This window comes from Cucurbita pepo, chromosome LG01 (assembly GCF_002806865.2).
Source record: "Cucurbita pepo subsp. pepo cultivar mu-cu-16 chromosome LG01, ASM280686v2, whole genome shotgun sequence".
NCBI classification, from domain to species: domain Eukaryota; kingdom Viridiplantae; phylum Streptophyta; class Magnoliopsida; order Cucurbitales; family Cucurbitaceae; genus Cucurbita; species Cucurbita pepo.
The window spans coordinates 3,890,967-3,917,640 of record NC_036638.1 but is presented as its reverse complement, the minus strand read 5'-3'; the positions used below and the strand labels follow the sequence as shown (position 1 = coordinate 3,917,640).

The window sequence follows — 26,674 nt, the reverse complement described above, 5'->3', positions numbered from 1 at the left end:
ATTCTTAACAAAAACTAATCAATATTATTTGGAAAAGATATTCCTTTACCATTGTTAGATTTTTGTGTCATTATTTTAATTATTTAAATGTGCCAATTCAAATGACCCCTCAAGTAAAAACTTTATTTCGAAGAGACAAGATTGAAGGAAAACCCAATTAAGGTAACTTTTGGGATTAAAAAATAATTAAACGTACAGTTCAAAAGTATCAAAGGGGATGGCGATAGGGTAGACACAGAATAATCATCTTCATAGCAATGCATATTTTCTTTTCACAAAGGGTTTAATATTAAATAAACAAACACACAATATATATATATATATATATATATATATATATATTTATAATTAATTAAAAATAAAGTTAAAATCCAAATTTCTTTGAACAGTAATGATATGAAGTTAGTACTATTAACTAAATGATGATATAGACATATTTATTAAACAATACTTAATTTATCTCGACCTAACAAATAAATATATAAAAGAAAATATACAAAATAAGATTCCATTTTGAAATGGAGATTTGATGTTGCTTCAAAATGAGATTACTTGTTTATTAAACAAAGATTGATTAATTTAAGAAACAATAAATTATAAAAGTGATTTCATTAATATTGTGTTTAAAAAAGAAAAGACCTCATACTTAGTCTTATCTACCAACCCACTTCCTTCCATCCTAGCTATGACATTTGTGACACACGTTTCTATGAATTCATTAAACAAATTGTGTAAAATATAGTTTTTAAGTAACTAATTAAATTGAATTTTAATTATGATGTATTTTATATTTTTAAATACATTTAATCGTCCAAAGTAATTTAGGAAAATAGGTAAAAATACACCCTAAATAGATACACCCAAGTATTGTGTTACCAAATTCTTTTGGTATATACTTCAGGATTGTTTACATTAGAGAATAGGTACTTTTAACACCTTAGTACATTTAGTAATCAGATATTAAATTTAGTAATCAGATATTAAATCTTAGGTATGTAACTATCATGACATAAACTCTAATACTACATCAACCCATGAATCGTGATTATTCTCTTCAACGTGACTCATTAACATGTTCTCTATAAAAATCTTCAAACACATTTGCAATCTTTCTTTCACAATTCGTGCAAACCACATACATTTTACACCCATATAACAAAATATATATCTATTGCTCTCAAAGAGTAGAAGGAATAATATACAGAACAGACTATTTGTTATTTATCATCAACTAATAGTTAACTTCATCGAATCTATGCGCTAGAAGCAAGAACACGAAGAGATTGCAATAATCAGTGGGATGCTACTGTTGTTTCTTTACCCAAAAATCTAACGTTATATCTATCATTTGCCTACAGGTTGTTTTTAAAAGCGAGTCCAAGTGATAGGAGTTTGCAGAAACCTCAAGAAAGTTTACCCATTCTTCTGCAGCTTCGTCAACTGCACCTCATCGGAAAATTGGGACCAGAGTTTCAATCCTCACAATCACCCTTATGTTACACTAAAATACACTTGACTCGAGCTCCATTGTCGCAAGAGACGGTAGAAAAAACTCACGAATCCGTGGAATCAGCTATAAACGAAACAACAACAGTGATGTCATCCAGCTTACCACCATAGTAGCGATAACCGGCCTCTTGGGCAGCAGCAGAAAATGGAGTCTGCCGGTTCCTATCCAGTGCTCTTTGGCGTGCTAAAGCAGCTATGTTTTGAGCAGTTACTCCTGGTTCCAAGCCAGATCTAACTGCATTAACTACAACAGCTGAAATCTCATTACTGTAAAGATTGTCGAATAATCCATCCGTTCCAGCAACTATGACATCTCCAGGTGCAACAGGTATTATGAAAATCTGGCCAGAAGGATCAAAGAAAAGATTCTTCAGTGCCTTACATAAACAGATATAGGGTATACCATTATCTAACCAATGGAAAATAGTTGTCCGCAAGTAGAAAATATCACAATCTTATTGCTCAAGGACTTCATGCCATTTTGAGTTAGAAAATTAGAAAAATTGATAAAGAAAATGAGATAAACTGCTGAATCTAATGGTCTGTTCACATTCGTAATGAATTTTCCTACTTCTGCCCAAACTCTGTGGCTGGAAGATGAGGATTGTTTTTACCTCTAAGAGACCGGATATATGATAATTCTGTTAAAATGTAAGCAGAGACAGAAGTGTAAAACCTCCACCCCTTGTAAACATAGTTGATGTTTTAAGCAACATAAAAGTGCAAAAAAAGAGAGCTTAAAAAAAATTGCAAGACCTCTCCAGAGCTGGGTAAATCACCACTATAGCCGCTCTCCAACTGATAAGTAAAATTGAAGCCATGTTGCTGAACGGGAGATCTGAAGATAGTGCTTCCATCTCTTATAACTATGAATCCACTATCCCCCAGATTAATCGCACGGAGTCCCTGCAATTAAACCAAAACTTTTCATTAATGTATTTTTATTTAAAAAGAAACAGAAAAAGAAAAGAAACCATCTCATTCTACAATTTATACAGCTTCCAAGTTGAATGAGGACATACTTTTGGAGTGACATTCATACACGAAATTTAATTTCACAGCACTAAGCAATTCATAGGCCAAAAGTAAGCACATTCTTGGTGAGAGATCTTACAATAAACTTCTTAACCATACAATATTAGAAAGGCATTGGATTCGTATAACTTGTGAGTTCTGGGACTAGCAGTACTGATTACCTTTTCAGAAAGGGAAATGATGCAGGCCGTTGAAGAACCCTTAGCTGTAGTGACTGAGTGAGCTTTCTCTAACACCTTGGCAGGGTCAACTGAATCCCTAGGCTGCTCCTGTACTGCACTTATTGAGTTTGACATAAGTTCACGAGAAAACTCCCCAGCATCAACACCAACATCTGCCCAACCACCAACACCATCTGCAACACCAATTACTTGTTCATCCACACAAATAAAATGAGCATCCTCTCCTCCTGTCTCTTTCTTTGCTGGATGGGGAAGATAGCATGATCCTGAAAGCAGCTTCAAAGTAGTCCTTTCACCTAATAAATCCCTAGAGATCGAACAAATCATGTCAAAGTACAGTTAGTGAGGGAGATAAAATATCTTTGAGTAAAGGTTTATGATACAGGATACGGGAGAAAGCATGACCTATGAATTGAAAGAAGGAAAAAACGTAGAATGAGCTAAACTCAATATCAGTATCAATAATAGTCGAGAAACCAAAAGGTCCCTTGTTTGCATGAAGCACTTAATTATAGGAAAAATCCTTATTTCAATAGAATTAAACGTTCCTTAAGAGGGCATTCAAATTTGAAATAAATTCTAATGAACTAATAAAGTGTAGTTTGAAAAAAAACAAGAAAATAAATTTCAAATAATGAGAAAACAACATGATATAGATAAGGACGTAGCACAGAGAGGAAACATGACCATAAGCTCAACAAACACTCTCAAATATGCAACTCAACCGTGGTTAATTACAATTAACAGTCTACAGACAATCAAGACATATCAAGGTATAGAGCCATAGCTAATAAGGCCGATTTATCATCGCAAAATGATAGTCAAAAAGGATTTCAACATTACCATTTAAATAATCCTAACCCAATTATAACTACTAGATTGAAAGAAGATATACCAATATACAATTAAAAGCTCCCACAACTAACACTTATCTAACTAAGAGAAAAAAAAATAGAAAACATACTTGCTTGACAAAATCTTTGAACTTGTGAACTGTTCATCACGAGAGTTGCTGTCAAAAGCTGGAGAATTATCAGTCCCAGCAGCATGGCATGCATGAGACAAGGCATGAAGATTGGTCAACCCAATTTGCAGAAAGTAGTTGTCCTTCATACACTTTACATCAATTGAACTGCTCCGAGAGATTAGACAATTATAGGATGGTTGTTTCCTTCTCAAACCCACACAAGCTTTCTGGAAATTCCTACGACTCCTATGGTTAAACACTCCCGCAGGTGTTGCAATCTCTAGAGATTTTCCATGGTTTTTTATAAAATTATCGACACATGCATCTCCGAAAACGGATTTAGCACTAGAAGCAACCATTGATTTTCTTTTGGGATGGCATCTAGGTGAAATATGCAAGGTATTTGATATCAACAATGTAGAATATGGCAAGGAATGAGACAACCTGCAATCCTTGGTCAACAATTCCCCTCGTCCACGCAGCAAATTGTTTATATAGCACAGTCCACTTCGATGTCCGGCAGCTATCGCTTTCACAACACCAGAGTACATAGTAGTAGTATTAAGCCTTAAAACAGATCCTGCTTGCATCTTAGTCCCTTTCAGAAAATGCTTTTGATTCAGAGGCTCTCTCAATCAACGTAGAACCTAGAATACCATAAAGGTTGTAAAGTTTCATCATTCTCAACTCATCTACACCCATTCAATGCAACAAACTTTAAATCTGAAAATCTGTCCATGGAATGCAGCTCAAAACAACCCTGATATGGAACATGAAATCAATTAGTTAATCCATATGCTTACCTGTACCAGGTGAAATGAAGAGAGCTACGCAATACGGCTAATATTTGTCGGCCAGTTGTCAACGCAGCCTCAGGAATCTCTCCAAGAGAAATTAATTCAATTCTAATGCAGTACCAGCATCCCCATCAAACAAAGACGACCCCTGGTTGTCAAACTCATCGGTGTTGCATTCTTTTGTAGCGTTTTAACGCCATAAACACTTCAATTAACTTGGAGATGCAACCAAGCAAGATTACCCACGTCCGAAATATGAAGTTTATAAACAGTTGACAGAAAAGAATAAGAAATTCCAACTGTGATTATCTCCTGGGTGTCGCTCGACCACAGGACAGGGTTTCAAGAAAATGCACAAGTTTACACCATGAAACTTGGAGATAACACAATAATCTAAAGAAAGAAGTACCGGTTTCTGGAAATAATGGACGAGAGAGCGAGTCGAAGGTTGAAGTTAATATGAGGAGCCGGGCGAACTTGAAGGAAAATGCATCTTCTGAAGATTAGCAAAAGTAACGCCTAATAAAGGAAAATCGGTCGCATGGGAAGGAAAATCAGCAAGTAATTGGTCGAGGATAAACCCTATGAAGTGAAACAATCGCCAAAGATGCTCCGAAATGAATGTCGAGCGCCAATTCAAAACCTCCTCCAGTTTTCTGCGTAAGGTTCACAAAATTTCAGAACAGATAGAAAAAAACTTAAATAAATACAAATTGTAACTTTTTCTGTTTTTTAATATAAATTAATTTAAAATGATTGTGATATATACTTTTCTTAATATAGGGATGATATTTTAGTGAAAATGGATTAATTTAAAAGAATAAAGTAAATAATAGAAAATTAACCAGTATTAGTGAAAACTATGAATAAATAGGTAAAATCTTAAAATATAGGGATTAAACCCAACTCAATAATAAAAATTAAGAGAATTAAAACAGAGTCCTTATCCATAGTTGAATTATAAACTTATAGTTTGGTTTAAATAAATTAAAACTTATAAATTTGGGGTTTATAGGTTTGAACATAACCATTCGAATTTATGGTTGATTATAAAAACATATATTTTTTCTTACAAAACTATTATACTTATTATACTTGGATATATTTATTTTAGATTTATATAATTTTATAATTATTTATTCCCTCTCACTCTAATCCAATCTATAAAAACTCTAAATAAAAATATATACTTTAAAATTTATAAATAATCTCAAAATTCATCTAATAATGAAACTCCATTCAAAATTCGAGATTAAATAGACTTTTAAAAAAGAGCATCTAATTGTATTTACCTTTTTTTCTGAATGGACGAGATTGACGATATCGCATCAGTCGGATGGAGAATGGGCTGCTGGGGCGACTGAAGGAGGAGGAGCAGGCGGACGAAGCTTGAGGATCGGACTCCAAACAAGGATTCTCCGCCACCGTCGGAAAAGACAGACCTCCGGTGGCCTCCTTTGTCAACACACCACAGAAGGTTCTGTGAGTGATGATGCCATCTCTTCTGAAAAAAAAAAAACAAATCAAATTCAAAGACCCAGTAAAAGAAGTGACCAAACAAACAAAACCAACAAACCAATTTTGAAGTTTGACCTGTACTCACTGGTGCCAAAATTTTAGAATGAGCTTTCCAATCGGACTTGACTGCGAAATGTTGAGGTCGCCAAGGGCTCTCGACGGATTATGGTGGACGCACGATGGCTCCGGCTCCAGGCAGACATGTAAGGAAGGAGAGATAGAATGGAGTTGAAGAGCCCCCATTGTTTCACTTTTTCGGAGCTTCTTCTCTAGCTAGATGGGGAATTGGGCGTTTTTTATGGGGATTTTGAAATGTTGATTTCTCATGTTGCTATTGTATTGGGCTTAGGAACATTGTTGATAAAATATAAATCTGATACCTTATTTCCAGGCAATAGAACAAATTGTTGATAAATGGGGAGAAATTCAGTAGAACTTGATGCAGAGAGTTTTGCATCTGATCAACAATCTTTGAGTAATTTTAATTTCTCATAAATAATTGGTACCAAAGTACCCACGAAGTAAAAAAAAAACATTCAAACATCAAAATCTAAAACTTGACTAGGAAAAGAAACACAAGTCAATTTTGAAACGAGAAAAGCTAGGTACTACGAGTGTTCAGGCTCGCTTACGCGCAACTAATTTGGTGGTGCTCCTACATGAACAAGCAAAACTCAAATCAACGAATCAAAATTCCAAGCGAGAGATAAGGCTTCCCTCATTACTAACTGGCGGCTGGAGGTGGACCAGCTTCCAGTAAAGGTGCTGGTGGTGCTTCTGCAACATCCCATCCATCTGCTGCTGCTCCAAGAGCGACTGCAAACCGTGAATGACAAAAAAAAATACCCACAATGAGCATTAAAAACATCTTAACCTTCATTCTGTTGAACTAAATTAGACGACCAACCTAACTGATTGCATCTTAAAATTCCTGGTCAATGAAGTCTAAAATACAAAATAAAAAAGATTGGGACTGGAAAATCACACCAATGGCTAACAAACTACAAGATGATTGGAAGTAATAGGTACCACTTCAAAACTTAGACCAAAATGGGAATATTATAAGCATTAGAATAAAGCCTAAAACAAAAGGCTCGGATTCAACCTGGCTCTAGGGCCCACTCCACATTAGAAACTGGAGCAGCAGCAGCAGCAGCAGCAGCAGCAGCTGGAACCATATCAGGAGCATCCCACTGAGCATCAGCAACCCATCGATCTGCTACCAGCGGAGCAGCACCAAAATCTGCAATGCCATAATCTGGTGGCGCAACAGCCTGTTCTTCCTCTTTCTCCTTTGCCTCCTCAGGCTCCCGGTAGAAAAACAAATCCACCTACACAACAAACACATCTTTGATATTCATTCCAAGCTTTTGATTTACGTTTTAACGATCAAGTATCATTTCAAATTCCATGTCAGAATGCAATTTCTCAAGTTCAGATAGATAATAGAACTGAGAAGTTACCATCACGTCCCATTTGTGCCCAGGACGAACTGTTCCACGCATTTGCAAAACCATCCTCGCAAGAAGCCAGAATAGACATCCTATGCTGTGTTTCCCCTTGTTATTAGCTGGAATCCCAATGTCAACATACCGCATTGGTGAATCAGTGTCGCAAAAGGCAATTGTAGGAATGTTTCCAAGGGCACCTTCCTTGATGGGCTGCAACAACAAGCAAGAAACCAACCAGGCAACATAAATAGCAGCAACAACAAGTGATGTCGGGTATAAGTTATAACTAACTAGGGTAATAAACATGAGTAAATCTAAATTTGGTAATAGATCGGACTCAAACTTATAATCACAAACTAGTATTGATTCTTAAAAATGTTGAAGCACCTGATGATCAGTTCTAGGATCAGTAAGTATCAGAAGACGTGGCTCGTTGAATGAGGTCTGAAGCTGGTTGGTGAATGTTCCAGGGGTGTGCCTCCCAGCAATTGCATGAGCACCAGTGTATTGAGCAAACTTCAAAACAGCTCTCTGACCATAAGGCCTGGCAGACTGAACAATAATGTCTTGAGGATTCTCGATAGCCACAATAACTCTAGCAGCCATCTGAAGTTTCTCCCATGTTTTACCCAGGTTAATAATGTAGATTCCTACATAGAGAGAAAGAAAGAATCATTCGTGACTATTGATGAAATTATGATCCCATTCTGGTCCTGAGAGATTCGTTCTAAAAATTAAGGTTGAAATACTGTTCAGAATAATAGCCACACCCGTTATATCTAGTCCAATCTAAAACCACCGCCAATGATGAAAACAGAGAGAATAGAGGGGGAAAAAAGGCTTTCTTCTAATCAACCTATAGGAAGTCCTTTACGGTGTTAAACAACTACAAAGGTCTAAATGAGAAATTATTAACAACGTACCATCATTCCGGCGCTTGAAAACGTATCGCTCCATCTGGAAATTGCAGTTTTTAGTACCTAGATGAACCTCAGCGGCCAACATCATCTGAATGTCCGCCTCCTTCTGCGTGAGTTGACGCTGTTCTGTTCCAGTCGCCATTGTTCAATCTCTGTGCATCGAGATTTGCATTAGGGTAGGAAAAATATTAATACATATACGTAGCTATGTTAGTAGAGAAGACCAAAATCTACAAGAAAAAAAATCAGAAAACTTTGAAGAAAAGTAGAAAAAATCAAGAGTATGTAAATAAGACTGACTGGTGAGACGGCCGAGAGATGGCGAACCGCCGTCAGTGGAGAAACCGAGAAGTGGAAGTGAGAATGGGCGGCCGGGTTAAGAGAGCTGTGCTGAAGAAGACGAGTGCTGGGTAGGGAAGGTTATACTGAAAATCTTGATGTAATTTCGAAAATGCCACTGGCCCTAACAAATGGAAGCGAGATTATAGCAATACAAACTAGGTTAAATAACCAATTGATTTTATAAAAAAAAAATCACAAATTAAATAGACCCCCCCGATCTTTAAAGAAAAAAAAAAAAAAAAACTATGAGGTTTATAAATTCATTTAGTTTGGATTAAATTAATTTATTTTAGATTTAGAAAAATTTTATTTATTAAAAACAACCCTCTAAAGAATTTAGAAATAAAAAATAAAAAATAAAAATAATTGTTTAATGAGTAATAAAATGTATGATTACTTTAAAATAAATATAGCTTCACATAAAATCATTGAATTTCATAAGAAAAAAAAAAGTTTTTGAGAGATATATTTGATTATTGATGGTGTGTATGCATCCAATCGAATTTGAGTTTGTAAAGTTTTGACTTTTATTTACATTAAAAAATTTGTATAAATCCATACTTTTTGTTTCAAATTTAAAGGTAAGAGTTGGTTTATTCCTCATTATACTTAAAATTAACGATATTATTTTTGGGCCCATTTGATCCTAATAACTAATGGTACAAAAAGTCAAAATAAACAAAATCATACAAATGATTTGATTCGGTATTTTCTTTGATAATAAAAATATTCATACAAATTTAATGCATAATTGATTTTATTTTAGTGATCACCCATGATGGAAATTTTACTCTAAAAAAATATTCTTCAAGTTAAGATAAAAAGTTAAAAGAATACTCTTAACAAATAAAAAAAAAATATATATATATATAGAAATACTTTATTTTATAAATATTTTTCAACTTGTAACCTTTCAAAAATACATATCTTGAAAGTTTTAGATTTAATTTTTTTAAAAAAATGTAAAAGATATTTGTTTAAAGTTTTTGTCTAAAGTTGTAAGAGATATTTGTTTAAAGTTTTTGTCTAAATAATTTTTTAAAGTTGTAAGAGTATTATTGAAATTTTAGAAAGTTCAATATATTTTTTAGACAAAATATAAAGTTTGTATGTACTTTTAAATTATTCTTTTTTTTTTTTAATAATGTTTTTATGAATAGAGAGTTGAGTTGTAAACTCTTAGTAACTCGAAAAAGGTTCACAACTTAATCCAATGCAACTCACAAATAAAGTTCATTAGTCTTTGTTAATTATTTTTAAAAATTATAATTATTCATGTATTAATAATTAAAAAATCATAAAACTAAAATATTAAACCTTAGCAATCACAATTCATCTCTAACTGGTAACAATTATAAAATATTTTTAACTTTAATGCCTCTTTAACCTTGGTAACAAACATCAAATATTTTTAATTTTCATCACCAGAGTAGGATTGGTTGGGTTGATAAAAATAAATAAATAAATAAATAAATCCACCTGGTGAATTAAATTTTTAATTTTTTAAAAATTGAACCGAAAAAAAAAATCACATGAATACCTAAAAATAAGTCTAAAAAATTAGTTTAAGAATATATTTTAATCTTTAGCGTTTAAAGTATTTTAATTTTCAATTATATCTATTGTTTAAATAATTTGTAGCAGGTTCTCATATTTTAAAATTTCAATTATGATTAACTTTGGTCAGAAATTATAATTTCATTATCAACTAAATTATTAGTCATAAATAAAACAATATAATTAAAATAAAAAGAACTTTATAAATAATAGAAACTAAATTTAATTAAAAAAAAAAAAAAGCATAAAAGAAGCTAAAATTTATGAAATGTAAATTAGAAGATTTCATAATTGAATGTGGGGATCCAAAGGCAACAAAATCATCATTCATATTTGCACAACTGACTTTTACCTTGGAAAAAACAGAGTGGGAGCTCGACATGTAGAACTGGGGAACGATCGATTCAGAAGCTTGTCCGACTTGTCGATTTGTTACAGAACAAGGACTGCCAAATCTCAGAAAAAGCTTCCACTATAATTCCATGGTGTTCTCTATCATTCAATGACAACAAACAGTGAAGAAGCTGCTCCAAATCCTTCTCATCGAACATCTCCTTCTCCATTATCATCTCCATCATCGATCTCTTGAAATCCTCGAACGGATCTTCCGATTTCTTCACCACCGCGAAGCTCTCTCTGATCTTCCCGTCCACTGTGCATGGTATCAGCCTCTGGAACACCGAAAGCCTCGCTGGCGACTCGCTTTCTGGCGACGGCGATGTCTTGATCATCCTCCTTGGTTTCTGCCGTCGATTACTGCTACGATGGCGCTTCTCCTTCTTCTTCTTCTTATTCTTCAAATTGATCTTGTTCCTGCCTTTGTACGGCTTCTCGCGTATGGTTTCCAATTGAGGATTGAATTCGGAGGAGGAATCGTCGTCGTCGGTACTGGAGATCGTTTTGGATGAAGAAATTAGGGTTTCGGTTTCTTCTAATTCGTCTATTTCATCGAACGATTCGCTGCTGAATAGCCCGCTCTCTGTCGAAGAGGTGCTGATTCGAAGCCGTGCGAGTGTGGTTGATTTCGATTTCTTCTTCCTGCGTCGTTGTTGCTTCGGTAGAGGCAAAGCGTCGTCGTATGATTCAGGGAGGGGCGTGGGTGGCACGTGCCGGGGATGTTTTGGGGATGATTTGGTAATTTGGTCATCGTCAGAGTTGGTAGAGAGTGATCTCCTGCCGCAGGCGGCAGTTCTGAAGGCGGAGGAAACGTGGCGCCTGAGTGAGGAATAATGGTGGGGTTTTGATGAGGGCGAGGGGGGAGGTGGTGGGTCAGTGGGGACGACGGAGATGTCGCTGGAACGGCAACATTGGAAGGAAGGGATTCGGAGAAGTCTGAATTGCTTTGCCATCATCATCTGCTTACACACTCTCTGTATGGTTTTGTCTCTTTGTCCTCTCAGTCTAATACATATATATATATATATTATATATTATGACAAGAATCAAGAAATAAAGAAACAATATTGAAAGGGGAAAAGAAAAGGGTTGGTAATAGGCATTAGGCAATCGGTGGGGTTCCTACTTAGGAGTAGCCAAAATTATTTTTCCCCATTCAATGATAAGAGGTATATCAAAAGACATATAATTTCAAAGAATAAGTCAATCCATTAAAGCTATTCTAATAATGCAATGTGAGGATCCAAGGAAACAAAATCATGTTTTGTTCTCAATTTGTGTCTTTTTCACTTTTTGACCATTTCATTTTTATTTTCCATTCCTTCTCTCCTCAAGTTCGAGCTACACATTGACTAATTAAATAAATGATCAATCTATAAATAAGAAATATATCTCAATTTGTATGAAACCTTTTTTTAAGAAATTATCCGACTAAGCTCAAAGTTGACATTATAGTACCATTGTGTAGATTCATAATTCCTAACAAATTTCACTATTTTACCAAATCTTTTGTCTTATTTACAATCAAATCTCTCCCCTCCATTCCTATGATGCATCAACCTCACACAATGTACCTATCAGATTGTGAGGTTAATGCGAAGAAGAAGAAAAGAAAAAAAAGTAAAGTTGAATGGGATGGGGAAAGATTTTGTTTGTGAAAGGAAGTTACTTTCATCCTCATTTTTTAACTTTTTACTATTTATAGACACTGTTAATTGTGACGTAAAAAATGGAAGAGTACGAAGGGAGAGGTTGCTTTTGATCTTAAAAGAAAGAACAAGCAATCGCATTTGTAGGTTTATTGTCTGCTCCCCGCTTACCCCGGTTTTTACAGGTCTCGGGATTTTCCCATTTGCTTTATTATTTCTTACACATTTTATTCAAATAAATGATTTTAGAATTTGAATTACACTGATTTTATCTCTTTTCTTTTAAATATTTGCAATATATTTTCGTTTTTTCGTTTTCAAAAATGTTTTTGAAACTCTAACATTTTGGATAAGTTTGGAGCGTTTTTATTTTTTAAAGTTAGGTTAAGTTCTAATTTTGGTACTAAAACTTTTATAATTTTATTTAATCAGTTCATTAAAAAAAATAAAAAAAAACAAAAAAAACTCTTGTTGGGCTCTCTTGAGAATGGTCTATAACCGGCAATAACGACTTTTTATGTTTTTTTTTTCTCTTCCTTTGGATGACGGCGAAAATCCAAAGAAATTTCAGTCCTCATCTCCACTTCTTCCCATCACGACAATAATATTAAAAAATATGTTAAATAGAATATAGTTATTATGATTTAGTAAAAATTCATAGGTAATATTTATAATTTGATAAAACTCTGGATAACATTTAAATAATGTATTCTTGTTATTCAAGTTATTTATTTATTTAATAGAAATAAAATATTAATACGTAAAATATCTATTTATTTATTTTCAATCGTTATTAATTTTAATATATATTTTTTAAAAATTTATTCCAACAACTTAAAATTTTAGTTGAAGAGTTGTTACAAAAAATAATTAAAAAATAATAAAATGAACATATGTATGTATCATATGAAAAAAAAATAATTAAAAATAAATTAAGTTGAACACAAATTAATTTTTGGATAAGTCAACTAACTCTGAATCTTACTCTGAATCTTTGATTTGCTTTGCGTTTCGGGGTTAGAGTCGCGCACAGACGAACAACAATCCAGCGGTGATGTCATGACGCTGCAGATGAGCGCCATTTTCTAGGTTGCTTCGCTCGCAAGCTTGAGTCACGGTCCGCGTAGACTTTGACGAAATCGCACAGCCAAATAAAAGCGATGATTCTTCTTATTCACGGTGTTCTTTGTTATTAATTACCCGTCCGATTCTCTCCGCCATAATCGCCTCCCTCTCGCTCTACGATTCCGATTTTCATCGCCTGATCACCGATCACTTCCCAAACTATCCTATATCTTCTCAAATTCTTCGCAGTTACATTTCGAATCTGATTCCAATTCCTCCGTCGTTATTTCATTTTGATTATCCGGAAGAGCGCGAAGAACTCGGAATTTGTTGCATTAAACAGAGCGACTCTGTTCTTGCCAGGTTCGTGTTTCTTCGTTTTTGCTTCTTCACTTTCTGTACTTTGATTCTTGCGCCTTTGATCCTTCTTTATATGTTATTAGGAATTAGTCTCAGAGTTTGGAGTGAACGGATTCAAGTCAAATTTTATCGTCTCTTAGAAACTGTTTCTAAAAATTGATTTTAGATTTACTTTTAAAAAACAGGATGTTGTTATAGAATTGTAGTGTAGAATTCAAATATACAAGAACATTTTAGGAGCATATTTTAGTAGATAATACCAATATATTAATCTAGTATAATCATATTAATCATTGATTAACTTCTTGCATTGATGCATTGATGGATTGATTTGTTTTAACTTCAGTTTTGTATATTTGTAAATTATATTATTAAACCATGATTAACTTTTTTTTCAATAGTGATTCATAATATAATATATTGAACAGTAACCAAACGTTATATTTACATGCATCATAACCAAAATTTCAAACCAAGCAATGGTTCATATTTCTCATTGATTCTGATATGTTGAGTATGATATTGTTATGTTACAGGACAAAATGGGCATCCAGGACGTGATAAAGACGGACGTACTTCGTTTCGTCCCAGCCAAATCCCTGTGCAGATTCAAATCCGTCTCGAAAGACTGGAACCAATGGATCTCTTCTCCCTTCCTCGCCCACCAGCAAGCCATTCACTTCAACAAAATCTCCGGCTTCTTCTCCCAATCCAACAGCCAAGACTGCTTCTTCATCCCTCTCGACCCTCACTCCCATGGCGTCCCATTCCCTTCCCTTTCCTTCCTCCCTGAATCCACTTCCATCCGAACCACTTCCAACGGCCTCCTCTGCTGCCAAAGCACTTTCCAGGACAGCATCTATTTCATATGCAACCCCACTACTATGGAATGGAGACAGCTCCCCGAGCCCTCTCTGTTTCATGGAGATGTCTCTGCCATTGCCCTTGCTTTCACTCCCTCCACTTTCAACTTTGAATCCCACTTCCAGATTGTCTGTGCTGTCCCCTTTCATTCCGTTAGCGCTGTTTACTTTGAGATCTACTCTTCTAGGACCAACACTTGGAAAATTTCTGACTCCCAATACTTCTATGCTGGCGATGGTGATTTGATGTTCAAAGGGGACGGATTTTGTATTGGTGATACCGTGTATTGGGAGACGTCAAACGGCATCATTCTGGGGTTTGATTTGAAATATGAAGTATATGGGGAGATTCAGCTCCCTCTCCCTCCCGGCCATGGAGCTATAACGGAGATCCGTGGAGAGATGTGCTATGCTATGGTAATAACTTGTAACATTGAGAATGATGAAATGGGTGCTCATTCGCTTGGCATTTATGGTGGTCATGACATGGTGTTGAAGCATCGATTTCCTCTCGATATTGGGAGTTATTTGGGAGAGGATTTTGATGGAGAGGTTAGAGTATTATCGTGTGTAAGTGATGGCATGGCGATGATTCTTGTGGGGAGCAATGTGATTCTGTATGATGTGGAAAAAAGAAAAGGGGAGATTGTGAAAAAATTAGTCGATCCGCCAGATCGTGCCAATGCCAGTGCCAGTGCCAGTGCCAGTGCCAGTGCGGGGCGGTTTCTGCCGTACGTGAATAGCCTTGTGAGGGTGTGTCCGGTGGAGAGGATGCCGCCGGAGGATCATGATTTACAAGAAATTTTGAGAAACACGAGCGAGTTGGTTGGGTTTGGTGAAGTTTCTTTATGTGGAAATAAGTGAATAGGACCGACTATATAGTGGCCGTCGACAGGTTGAAACAAAAGACTATTCTTTTAATTGGCCATGTTTGTTGTCCTTTGCCCAAAAAAATAAGACCAATATTATTTTGTTACTTTAAAATCTTAAAATAAAATTAATAAAAATAATACTTAAACCTTGTATGAATAATATTCCATTAATAAAAATGCATACATAAAGAAAAGAGTTGAAAACATGTCACCATAATTTAAGAAAAGTCTGGAGATATTAATATTCCAAAATACCGACAAAGATATGTTAAAAATAAACATAGTGCAAATGAAGAACGTTTTTTTGGATTTTTTTGAGGCTGTGTTTGATGCGAAGTGTAAAGAAAAGCTTGAAAACAGGAGACCAAAAATAATGATTACAAGGAGTTAGTTAGTTAAAAAAAAGAAGGGTTAGAGGTCAACCAGAAGTGGTGTAAATGGTTAATATTAATAACAAACTCCAACTAAACTTGGGATTAGGAAATTAAAAACAATGCCTAATCCAGCTTGTATGTAGGAGACCATTGGATTACGCAATCCAAAAGGGGGTCTCCTCTAATTTTCTCTCAAGGGATTCTCAATTTGAGGCTCATTTTTCCCCCCCCTTCTTCCCTCTTTCTCCCAAAAGGTAATTAGTCTTTAATCCCTTCTTTAATCTTAATCCTCTCTCTCCACACTTTGTTGTCATGGCGGAATCAGTGAGCCATTAGGTTGGTGTTTTGTGTTTTTTCTCTTTTCAGGGTTTTGTATGAAAGCTGGTGAAATTTCCGGCGACAATATTTGGTGTTTAATCTGTGCCGGAATTTCACTGCTTTTTATATCATTCGAGAGAGAGAGAGAAAGAGAGAGAGAGAGAAATGAGTTCAACTTATGAAGAAACTACTTCCGAGCACTCTTCATTTACACCAGGCAATCCATCTTCGTCCTTGTCCTCGTCCTCGTCCTCGTCCTCGTTCTCCTCATGGTCGTCGTCGTCGTTTTCCTCTTCCTTCTCACCGCCATCACCATCGTTTCCTGATTTCAACCCCGATAGCTCTACACCATCAGATGATAATAACTCCGGTATCTCACCGCCCCCATCAGGTTCTGTTAAATTATTGTGGACATGGAGTTCCCGAGTTAGGAGATGAACCACAGGCTTTATTTATTTTTATTTATTTTTAAAGATTATAGTAATTATATTTAATCCTTGATTTACATTATATAGATGAATCTCCAGCACCAAAGTCATCAAAGGACTCTAAGGATAGAAAATCGGGTAAATCTTCAAAAGCGCCAAGCCCGCGGTCATCGACGCCGATTGCTTCAAAATCTCCTTCACCGCGATCTTCATCATCTTCAAAAGATGCATTGACCTCGGGAGATCGGACGGAGGGGAAATCATCACACAAATCATCATCACACAAATCATCCAACAATGATGATTCAGGGTCGTCGGATGTGAGCCCAGGAGTCATAATTGGGGTGGCGGTTGGGGTGGGATTGTTCATAATTCTTCTCATATCATTAATTGCTCTGTGCTCCAAGAAGAGGAAGAGGAAGGAAGATCCTATGTCGTACTATAGTGGAGACAATGCGAATGGACCTAAAGGTTAAATTAATTTCCTCAAACCACACCACTTTAATTAACTCAATTATTTCATATAATGTTAACTAACACAATTGCAGGTGGTAACTATTACAACGGTTCACAAAAACCAAATTGGCACAACAACAACGCAGGGGGGGGTCCGGGCGTGAATGGGTGGCCGCCCATGAGTAGTGAGAACATGACCACAAGCGGTAGTTTTGCAGGGCCTCCTCTGCCTCCACCATCGCCATCCCTTGCGTTCGGGTTCAGCAAGAGCACGTTCACGTACGACGAGCTTGCAGCAGCAACAGGAGGGTTCGCGCACGGCAACCTACTTGGGCAGGGGGGGTTCGGATACGTGCACAAGGGGGTGTTGCCCAACGGGAAAGAGGTGGCGGTGAAGAGCCTCAAGGTGGGAAGCGGGCAGGGGGAGAGAGAGTTCATGGCTGAGGTTGAGATTATTAGTAGAGTCCACCATCGCCATTTGGTGTCCTTGGTTGGCTTTTGCATTGCCGGTGGACAGAGAATGTTGGTCTATGAGTTTGTTCCTAACAACACCTTGGAGCATCACCTTCATGGTACCTTTTTTAATTTACAAAAATCAAAACATTAATTCTCTCTCAATTTTATGATTTGGTTTCAGTTAAAGACCTCCCTGTAATGGATTGGCCAACCAGGCTTCGTATTGCCATAGGTTCTGCCAAGGGTCTTGCTTACCTTCACGAAGATTGTAAGAATTTTCCCCTTTAAAACTTTATATTATCTACATTTCCCTATGTTTTCTAAATCATAACAAACAAATACATTTACTCTCAGGTCATCCAAAAATTATTCATCGAGATATCAAGTCCGCTAATATTCTAATTGATGCCAATTTCGAAGCAATGGTATGAAAAAAAAACATACATCATACTAAATGATAAATTGTTTGATTTTAGATTTTTTAACATCAAAATCACATAATCCTCCCATGACTTCAGGTGGCCGATTTTGGATTGGCTAAGTTGTCTTCAGATACTAACACCCATGTCTCCACCAGGGTTATGGGTACATTTGGGTAATTAAATTTCAAATTTTATATCTAATTCAGTCCGTTTGAATAACATTCAAAAATTTGTAATGTTTTTTTTTTATGTTGATTTAGGTATTTAGCACCCGAATATGCATCAAGCGGGAAGCTAACAGAGAAGTCTGACGTGTTCTCATTTGGTGTAATGTTATTGGAACTCATTACTGGAAAACGACCGGTTGATCCTCATCATGTTATGGAGGATAGCTTAGTAGACTGGGTTGGTATACGTTATAAAAAGTTTATAATTAGATATGCTTATTTAACTCTCGTTTGATAACTATTTAAAAACGTGGATAGGCACGAGCGATTATTAGCGGAGAAATGGGAGAAGATGTATACGAAGTGCTGGTGGATAAGCGATTAGGAAAGGAGTTCAATACTCAGGAGATGGGGCGCATGGTATCATGTGCTGCAGCCTCCATCCGTCACTCCGCTAGAAAACGCCCCAAAATGAGCCAAGTAGTACGAGCCCTCGAAGGGGATTATTCATTGGACGACCTAAACGACGGGATAAGACCAGGTCAAAGCTCAATTTATAGTGTGGCAGGGTCGGACTATGATTCAAATGCGTACCAAGCCGACATGTCAAGATTCAGGAAACTAGCTTTGTCAGACGACAGCAGTGAGCTCGCAACTTCTAGCAATGACTCACGAGAGATCAACCATCCCGGGACCCAAAGGCCTCTCTTTTGAGCCCCCACTTGTTTTTTTTCCTTCACAGATATTTTATTTTATATATTCATTCAATTTCAGAGCTTTTTTTTTTCTTTTTTTCTTTTTTGAATTTTTAGAGAAAAAAAAGGAAAAAAGTATTTTGAGATGATTTCAATTTCTTTGCTTCATTGTTATTATTGTTAAACAATTGTGGTCCCCAATAACTTAGAGGATTTTTATTGTCTGTTTGATAAATAAACATTTTAAAATATATTTAATTAAATTTTTAACTTTCCCAATTTGTATATATTTTGATAAAATGTCTAATAAATTATATAAATATTATTATTATTATATCAGTTACTTTTTTTTTTTTTATAGATTTTTTTAATAATATATTATTCTTTTAGTTTCAGGGTATTAATTGTAACAATGCCCTTTTCTACATTTTCATAATTAATCAATTGATTAAGACGTCTTTCACTAAAAAGATTATGAGTTATAAATTTTCTATCACATTGTTGATTTTTTTTAATAAATGATAACGGTGTTAAATTAAATTAAAAATGAAAAAAACAAGTCCGGCGAAGGTACTTTTGTAATTAATTGCATTCTCAGGGCCAAAATGGATGTTCCTTTCCCGCCAAAAACCCCAACCAGGAAAAAAGAAAATGTTTTTTTTTTTTTTTTTTTTTTTTTTTTTTTTTNAAAGAACCAATATTACTCAGACCGTGCAGATTCTCCGCGAAACATCACGACGATCCATTTTCCCGGGTCGTTTGCCTGCATTTCTCGCTGAATCTCACTAGGGCACTAGAGTTTGTTCGATTTTCTGTTGCGCATTTGGTTCGTTCTTCTTCCAGATTTTCTTCTTTGTATTTGTTGAGTGGTAAGAACAGTACCTAAGATCAATCAACTCTAAGCACGGTTTTACTGCTTCTTAGACAAATCACTTGGTTTTTGTTACTCTCAAGTGGTTCTGCTCTGTTTGAAGGTTTGATCCGGTCTTTATTCACCGTTTGACACTCATTTTATGGCTGACAATGGCTGTCGAAGAGAAACCACGAGCTGATAATTCTGCAGAGTCCCCGACTTCGGTTCTAGAAAACGAGGTTTTTTCGCTTTCTTCACTCTGGCTGTGTGCTCCGACTCTTTTTACCTCTCGATTCTTCTGATGCTACAATAGAACTTGTGTGGATATTTTCGCAATTGCTGGAAAGAAAAGAGTCGATTTCGTGCTTGTAACTTCTGTATGTTATGCATGTCAATAGTGTATGTTATGCATGTCAGTAGTGAATGTTAAAAGGTTTTATGACATTTTTTCCCCTTTTGGCATGAAGGATTTGTCTAATGGGGATAATTAGATCAAGTTGGAGGAAGAGATAATTTTGGAAGCAAAAATTGGGGATTCCAGCTTTATATCAAAAGAGATGGCGGAAGAGCAGCAGAAATTGCTGGAAGCTCGGGTTAAGGAAGAAGAGGCCAAGAGACTTGAGGATTCAACAGAATCTCCAAACTTGAATGACAATCAGTTTACCAAATTGGATGAACTTCTCACTCAAACACAGTTATACTCAGAATTTTTGCTGGAGAAAATGGATGACATCACAATTGTATGTCTATCTGCTGTATACTTTATGCATTTTAAAGTTATTCGCCTTTTCTTCCCTTCATTGAGATTTGATTTCAACTAGCTAGAATGGAGTGCAGGAGGACGAGAAATCTGTTGGGAAAAGTTGTGGGCGTGGTTCGAAGAGGAAAGCTTCTGCACGTTGTAATAATGTAAGAATTATGTGAGTCTCATAACATCATGTAAATCCTTCTTATATTTGAAATTTCAATATCCTTTAGTACTTCAGCACTATAGGTACATTGTTATATAAATTCTAACCTGAGATGAAACTTTTTCTAGAGGAAGGCAAAAAGGGCTGTTGCAGCTATGCTGACTAGATCGAAAGAAGGTGAGCGGGATGAAGATGTAAACTTGACCGAGGAAGAACGAATAGAAAAGGAGCAGAGTGAACTCGTACCTCTGTTGACTGGTGGTAAATTGAAGTCCTACCAACTCAAGGGTGTCAAATGGTTGATTTCATTATGGCAGAATGGGCTGAACGGAATCCTTGCAGATCAAATGGGGCTTGGTAAGACAATTCAAACGATTGCCTTCCTTGCACATCTGAAAGGGAAGGGACTGGATGGACCTTACTTGGTAATTGCTCCTCTTTCCACTCTTTCAAATTGGATAAATGAAATATCGAGGTACACTGTGTTAACTTGGTATGAATTTTTTTTAACAACAAAATTGTTTAGACGCCTTATTTTCCTCCATTTTGTTTGTATGTCTCCGTATATAGATTTGTGCCCACAGTGACTGCTATTGTATATCATGGTGACAAAAAACAAAGGGAAGAAATTCGAAGGAAGCACATGCCTAGAACAATTGGACCCAAATTCCCCAGAGTGGTTACTTCGTATGAGATTGCAATGAGTGATGCTAAAATCATTTTGAGGCATTATAATTGGAAATATCTTGTCGTTGATGAGGTCAGCCATCTTTCAGACCAGGCTACTAAAGAGTCTCTTATAACATATAGCAATGGATTTTAGGAAACTTATAATCCTGAAAGCATATTTTTCTTGAAGGGGCATCGGCTAAAAAACTCAAAATGCAAATTGCTGAAGGAGTTGAAGTACATAACTGTTGAAAATAAACTGCTGCTAACTGGGACACCCCTGCAGAATAACTCGGCAGAGCTTTGGTCGTCGTTGAACTTTATTTTGCCAGATATCTTTTCATCCAATGAAGAATTTATTTGAGTCAGGGTGAGTATGCCTTTTTATTTTATTTTTATTTTTTTATAGTATAATCTTCGAGTTTTCTTTTTTCATCCACAAACACGGAGGCAAGTTTATATTCCCTTTGAAATACTGAACTCTGTTAAATAAATAATAGCACTCATATTTTGAGTGGTAGCTTATAAGTCAGGGGGTCAAATAGTTATTATTACCATATTGAAGATTTATTTCCTCCTAATAATTTGTTTTCAGGTTTGATCTCTCTGGAAAGTGTCATGCTGAAGAGAAAGAAGAAACCCAAGAGAACAGAAAGGCCCATGTTTGTAATTCTTTTGATGGTTTATTTTTTTTCCGAAGTATGTTGCACAAGTTTGTCATATTCATATATTCAAATCCTGCAGGTGGTAGCAAAGCTGCATGCAATCCTGAGACCATTTCTACTTCGGAGAAGGAAATCTGATGTTGAGCTAAAATGCTCCCCCGGAAAAAAGAAATCATAATTTATGCAAACATGACTGAGTATCAGAAGAACTTAATTAACAAGACATTGGAAAATCATCTCTCAGAGAAGGGCTCAGGTGGTATAGCATTGGCTTTTAGTATATGTATGCCATGTGCTTGCCGTTGTAACTACCAATTTTCTCTATTCTTATCATTTTTATTTCATTTTGAATTTCTTTATGAACGTCATTTTTATTCATTACAGACTCCAGTCCATTTTATGTTCTGCTAATTGTTGTAATTCTTTTCTGAAAATGCAGGACATGGTTTTAAAGGAAAGCTGAATAAGTTGATGGTCCAGCTTCGGAAACTTTGCAACCATCCTGACCTCTTGGAATCAGTTTTTGATAAATCTTGTATCATCCTCTTATTCTTCAATCCTTCATGGTAAAATTGTACTATACAATGTCACTTAATCCCTTGTTTTTTTTCCTGACAGCTACATATCCTCCTGTAGAGCAGATAGTTGAGCAGTGTGGAAAATTTTGCTTACTAGATAGATTGTTGACACGGTTATTTGCACGCAAGCATAAAGTAAATTGATCTGTAACTCTTGTTCTGTCATTCTTCTCAGTTTTCCTAGTTAACCTAATTGCCTACTTTGCATTTCTATTAGGTCCTTATATTCTCTCAATGGACTAAGATTTTGGATCTCATGGAGTACTATTCTAGTAGAAGGGATTTGAAGTTTGCAGAATCGATGGTGGTGTGAAACTAGATGAAAGAAAAAGACAGGTATGAGTTTGCACATGAAATAACCAAACAGTTTGAAGCCAGTCGTGTTGTTTGTTGTTGGTCTGTTTTTCTTTCATCCACTGCTTTTTTTATTTGCATGAAGGCCAATATGTGCCAAAACGTTGCAGTATAATGTCACTTTCAGAAATTGTTGCACTAAGGAACTATATTCCGTTATCTGTTACCATGGAGAGAATGAGCCAATTGTTGCAGAGGAAGGGGGTGTAAAATATTGATTGTTGGGCTCGTGGAGCAAGGAAGAGAGAAAGTAGGAAACTATAAAAGTAGGAAACCATATTTGGGCTCACACGATGGGAATGCTTGTAGTGGGGTGGTGGTGGTAATGATTGACTTCAGTGCCCCCACAACTTTATTTCCCTTGGGCTAGTTGGCGAACTCTATGTTCTGTTGGTCCCTAATGTTCGGATGGGCACATTTGGAACAGTTGCTTTTCCTAAGGTGCTCATGAGTGTGTCCTGATCTAGGTGCATGCCTAGCCATTCCACCTTGCTTCATATTAGTATGAGATGTCCAAAAACCTCAGTACTGCCTTGCATTCATTTTGTACTTTGTGCTCCTACTTTATTAGGCTCTGTTTGGGATCTTGAGAAACGTCGAGTTGAGACTGAATCAATTACTTGAATGTTACAAAATGGTAGTCTATTCAGTTTTATTTAAATAATTAATTGAATCTCTTTACAAGCCGTGGTGATCTATTACCTTAATTGATTTCTTATCTTGGGTTTATTTCCTTAGCTAGACTCAAAATTTTGTGAATATTCCTTCATGGAAGTGTTGGTGATGGGGTATCAAGGATTGCATAATTGACCAATTTAGTTTCTGTACATGTAGATCCAGGAGTTCAATGATGGTAGCAGCAAGTACAGGATATTTATTTTAAGCACGCGGGCTGGTGGTCTGGGTATCAACCTTACTGCTGCAGATACTTGTATACTCTATGATAGCGATTGGGTATTTTTCTTGATACTGTACTATGCATAAATACACATATGTATGTATCATGTATGTAACTCACCATATTTCTTATGTACACCAGAACCCACAAATGGATTTGCAGGCCATGGATAGGTGTCACAGGATAGGTCAAACAAAACCTGTACATGTTTACAAATTTGCAACAGCTCAGTCTATAGAGGTAGCTTGCTGATGGTCTTAATCTCTTGGTGTATATTTCATGAAGCTATTCATCAGCACTCTATAATCTTTGACGAATTGTGTTATACTAGGGCCGCATTCTGAAAGGGCCTTTAGTAAGTTGAAGCTTGAGCACGTGGTCATTGAGAAGGGGCAATTTCACCATGAGCGGACAAAATCCGACTCTGGAGCTGCTGTAGAGGTTAGTTGAAGCGTTTCAATCCATTTTATGCACTCTGATTCTTCATTGCCTACATTTGATTTTGGAAATGTTAATAGAGCGACAACCATTAGTTGTCTCGTGAGAACAATTGGGATGTGTGCAAGCCAGCTTGGACACTCGAATATAAAAATAAAATATCTTTTCGTGAGAAGTTTGTTTATGTTACTTGGTGACCAAGATTTGTTGTGCAAGCTCATTACCTGGTTGTGGTAAAAAAAAAATTCAGGAAGCGGATCTATTAGCACTACTAAGAGAGGAAGATTCTGCTGAGCAAGATGATACAGGCAGACATAAGCGACGCTGATTTGGAGCGCATTTTAGACCGCTCTGATCTGGTTGTCCCATCTGGTTCAGAGGATGAGAAAGCTAAAGTTAATGGTGAGTTATATCCTCTGAAAGGACCTGGCTGGGAGGTGGTGTTACCAACTTCAACAGGAGGGGTACTCTCTACCCTTAACTCTAACTGTTAACGCTAGGTTTGTGGGTGGGAACATTGCATGTACTTGAGGGTTTCTGGTTGCATGCAATTTTTGGTCCTCATAGTTGAACTGTCTTCTGAATCTGATATTTAATCTTCAGTGCAGAGTTTCTAAGGTCCTAATTAAACCCCCAAAAATGGATAATATAATAAATAATTGACTTGTAAAAAAGAAAAGAGAAAAAAAAAAGGAGATAATGGGTAATAAATGCAGGTTCGTGGAATAAAGTTGAAAGAATCATTGAAGAACGCAGAACGTGCAGCTTTGAAGGCCATATAGACACAATGGTTGACCGAATCTATCACAAATCAAAAAAACATCAATGAAAGAAAACGAAACAAAACCTAACAGGGAACTAATGTTTTTTTTTTCTTTTGGATTATCGGTACTAAGACAGCGTGGATTAATTTGACCACTTACAACCAACCACGTGTATTTTCCTATTTCTTTTTCTGTCCTCAAACTAGGGAACCAATTCATAGCTATTACTTTAAAATCTTAATCAATTTCAAGTTATATCATATGGCAAACAAACTAACTATTAACTTTACATTAAAAATATTATTAGTGAAATGAATTAACTTTACCTTAAAAATAACTTGCATAGTTAAATTGTACATTATCGTGTGTATGAATACTTATTATTGTATTTTATTGTTATTTTTTAGAATCATGAAAATTAGTGTATGAAATATTTGGAATATTATCATAATGCATTGGTATATATCACATTTATTTATAAAGATAACAATTAATATTTTGTCTCGGTCACTTTCCAAACTTTTAAAAATTATATTTTCGGCCATAAATATATTATAAGAAATAGGGTAAATGTAATATATTGATGGAAGGGCACAAGTGCCATAAGCCACACAACAGATGCATGCAATATTTCACTAGAAACTATATGAAATGAAATACAGAAGAAAAACCATCTTATCTATCTTATCTTATCTTTTAATAATTACTGAATGACTTGTTTAATTTACATTAGCAATGTAGTAGCTTATGAAATGATCCCCTTACTAAATCAAGAATATTATTAACCATTTTTTAAAATCATTTTTTAACCTCTAAATTCTGGAGGGTAGATTCAGGTGCGACCATGGTCATTACACAAGAGTGTGGTGGCGGATCCTGATCGGCAGACCTTTAGGGAAGTCAACAAAAGGGTAAGCAAAAGGTTGATCTGAACCCACCAATTCCCATTCGTAGTTCAAGACCAAATGATGAATAAAAATGGCCATTTCAAGCTTGGCTAGTTCTGAACCAGTGCATAGTCGCGGTCCGCCTCCAAATGGCATGAAGTTATTGGTTATCGTCGCACTCGATGGCAATCCATTCATTTGCTGCATCCACCATAAGACGTTAAGTAGGAATATTAGAACTTGAACTAATTAAGCTATAACATAATTTAAGAACAAGGGGATAGGTATGAAATGAAGTTAAGAGAGTCGCTTTCTCCTAAAGTTCATTTATTATTGGTCATTTGCTTTGACCACATTTTAATGAAAATTTGACAACAAAAAGAACAGATGAGAACAATTAAGAGGATCTCCAAATGGCAAAAAAGGGACCAATCTATATATACATCATTCCTAACCTACATAAACCTCAAAGAATTAATAGCAATTGAAACATGGAGTAGTTTGAAAAGAAAAACTGTGATGGTTGAATATCATAAACTAAACAAGCCATGTTATCGTCAATCAATCCCGAACACAGGCTTCACCCAGGGGCATTGGGAAAGGATGAAGATGTGAAGAAATGAAGAAAAAGGGCATTTTGGATTGAGGAAAGTTGAAGTGGTAGTTTTTGAAAAGGGGAAGGCATGGGAGGGAACTAGAAAATACATGGGGATGGGGAGGGACCAAGTTGTGCATAAATCCAGTAGAGAAAAAGGCACCAGTGCACGTGCAAGGGAGTGTCCCACCATCCACATGGGGCTCTAATCATCTCGACCCAATAGGCCTGATCATATCTCCTCGGCCCCCCCCCCCCCCCCC

General features: G+C 36.0%; 5 protein-coding genes and 1 pseudogene across 8 annotated transcripts in view; 2 read left to right on the top strand and 4 right to left on the bottom strand.

Moving 5' to 3' along the window:
- Nucleotides 1-1,140: 1,140 nt before the first annotated feature.
- LOC111811780 (probable protein phosphatase 2C 80) lies at nt 1,141-6,290 on the bottom strand. Of its 4 annotated transcripts, none has more exons than XM_023698811.1 (7): nt 6,084-6,290; nt 5,783-5,994; nt 4,497-5,146; nt 3,691-4,340; nt 2,706-3,033; nt 2,266-2,415; nt 1,141-1,850 (listed from the first exon to the last, which is right to left on the bottom strand). In XM_023698811.1, the coding sequence occupies exons 4-7, from the start codon at nt 4,281-4,283 to the stop codon at nt 1,554-1,556; spliced, it is 1,368 nt and encodes a 455-aa protein (XP_023554579.1). In that variant the 5' UTR covers nt 4,284-4,340; nt 4,497-5,146; nt 5,783-5,994; nt 6,084-6,290; the 3' UTR covers nt 1,141-1,553. The 4 variants fall into 4 exon arrangements, with proteins under 4 accessions (XP_023554579.1, XP_023554587.1, XP_023554596.1 ...); XM_023698819.1 differs by having other exon boundaries at nt 5,783-5,991; XM_023698828.1 differs by having other exon boundaries at nt 6,094-6,290.
- A 176-nt stretch (nt 6,291-6,466) lies between these two features.
- Nucleotides 6,467-8,830, bottom strand: LOC111811807 (40S ribosomal protein SA-like). Its single transcript, XM_023698848.1, has 6 exons — nt 8,680-8,830; nt 8,383-8,531; nt 7,847-8,109; nt 7,472-7,669; nt 7,114-7,339; nt 6,467-6,824 (listed from the first exon to the last, which is right to left on the bottom strand). The coding sequence occupies exons 2-6, from the start codon at nt 8,519-8,521 to the stop codon at nt 6,733-6,735; spliced, it is 918 nt and encodes a 305-aa protein (XP_023554616.1). The 5' UTR covers nt 8,522-8,531; nt 8,680-8,830; the 3' UTR covers nt 6,467-6,732.
- A 1,758-nt stretch (nt 8,831-10,588) lies between these two features.
- On the bottom strand, nt 10,589-11,784 carry LOC111808003 (transcription repressor OFP7-like). Its single transcript, XM_023693759.1, has one exon. It carries the CDS (start codon nt 11,631-11,633, stop codon nt 10,683-10,685), a length of 951 nt encoding a protein of 316 aa, XP_023549527.1. The 5' UTR covers nt 11,634-11,784; the 3' UTR covers nt 10,589-10,682.
- A 4,257-nt stretch (nt 11,785-16,041) lies between these two features.
- Nucleotides 16,042-18,872, top strand: LOC111807984 (proline-rich receptor-like protein kinase PERK4). Its single transcript, XM_023693737.1, has 9 exons — nt 16,042-16,111; nt 16,224-16,545; nt 16,691-17,074; nt 17,152-17,631; nt 17,697-17,783; nt 17,870-17,940; nt 18,034-18,110; nt 18,198-18,342; nt 18,423-18,872. Exons 2-9 carry the CDS (start codon nt 16,341-16,343, stop codon nt 18,816-18,818), a joined length of 1,845 nt encoding a protein of 614 aa, XP_023549505.1. The 5' UTR covers nt 16,042-16,111; nt 16,224-16,340; the 3' UTR covers nt 18,819-18,872.
- Nucleotides 18,873-19,503: 631 nt separating this feature from the next.
- Nucleotides 19,504-24,772, top strand: LOC111808013 (annotated as a pseudogene).
- A 719-nt stretch (nt 24,773-25,491) lies between these two features.
- The window catches only part of LOC111807994 (cytochrome P450 90B1), a 4,296-nt gene continuing 3,113 nt past the window's right edge, over nt 25,492-26,674 (bottom strand). Inside the window, exon 8 of the mRNA XM_023693747.1 lies at nt 25,492-26,017. Coding sequence (XP_023549515.1) covers nt 25,781-26,017 — 237 coding nt within the window. The 3' untranslated portion in view covers nt 25,492-25,780. The remainder of the gene's footprint in view (nt 26,018-26,674) is intronic.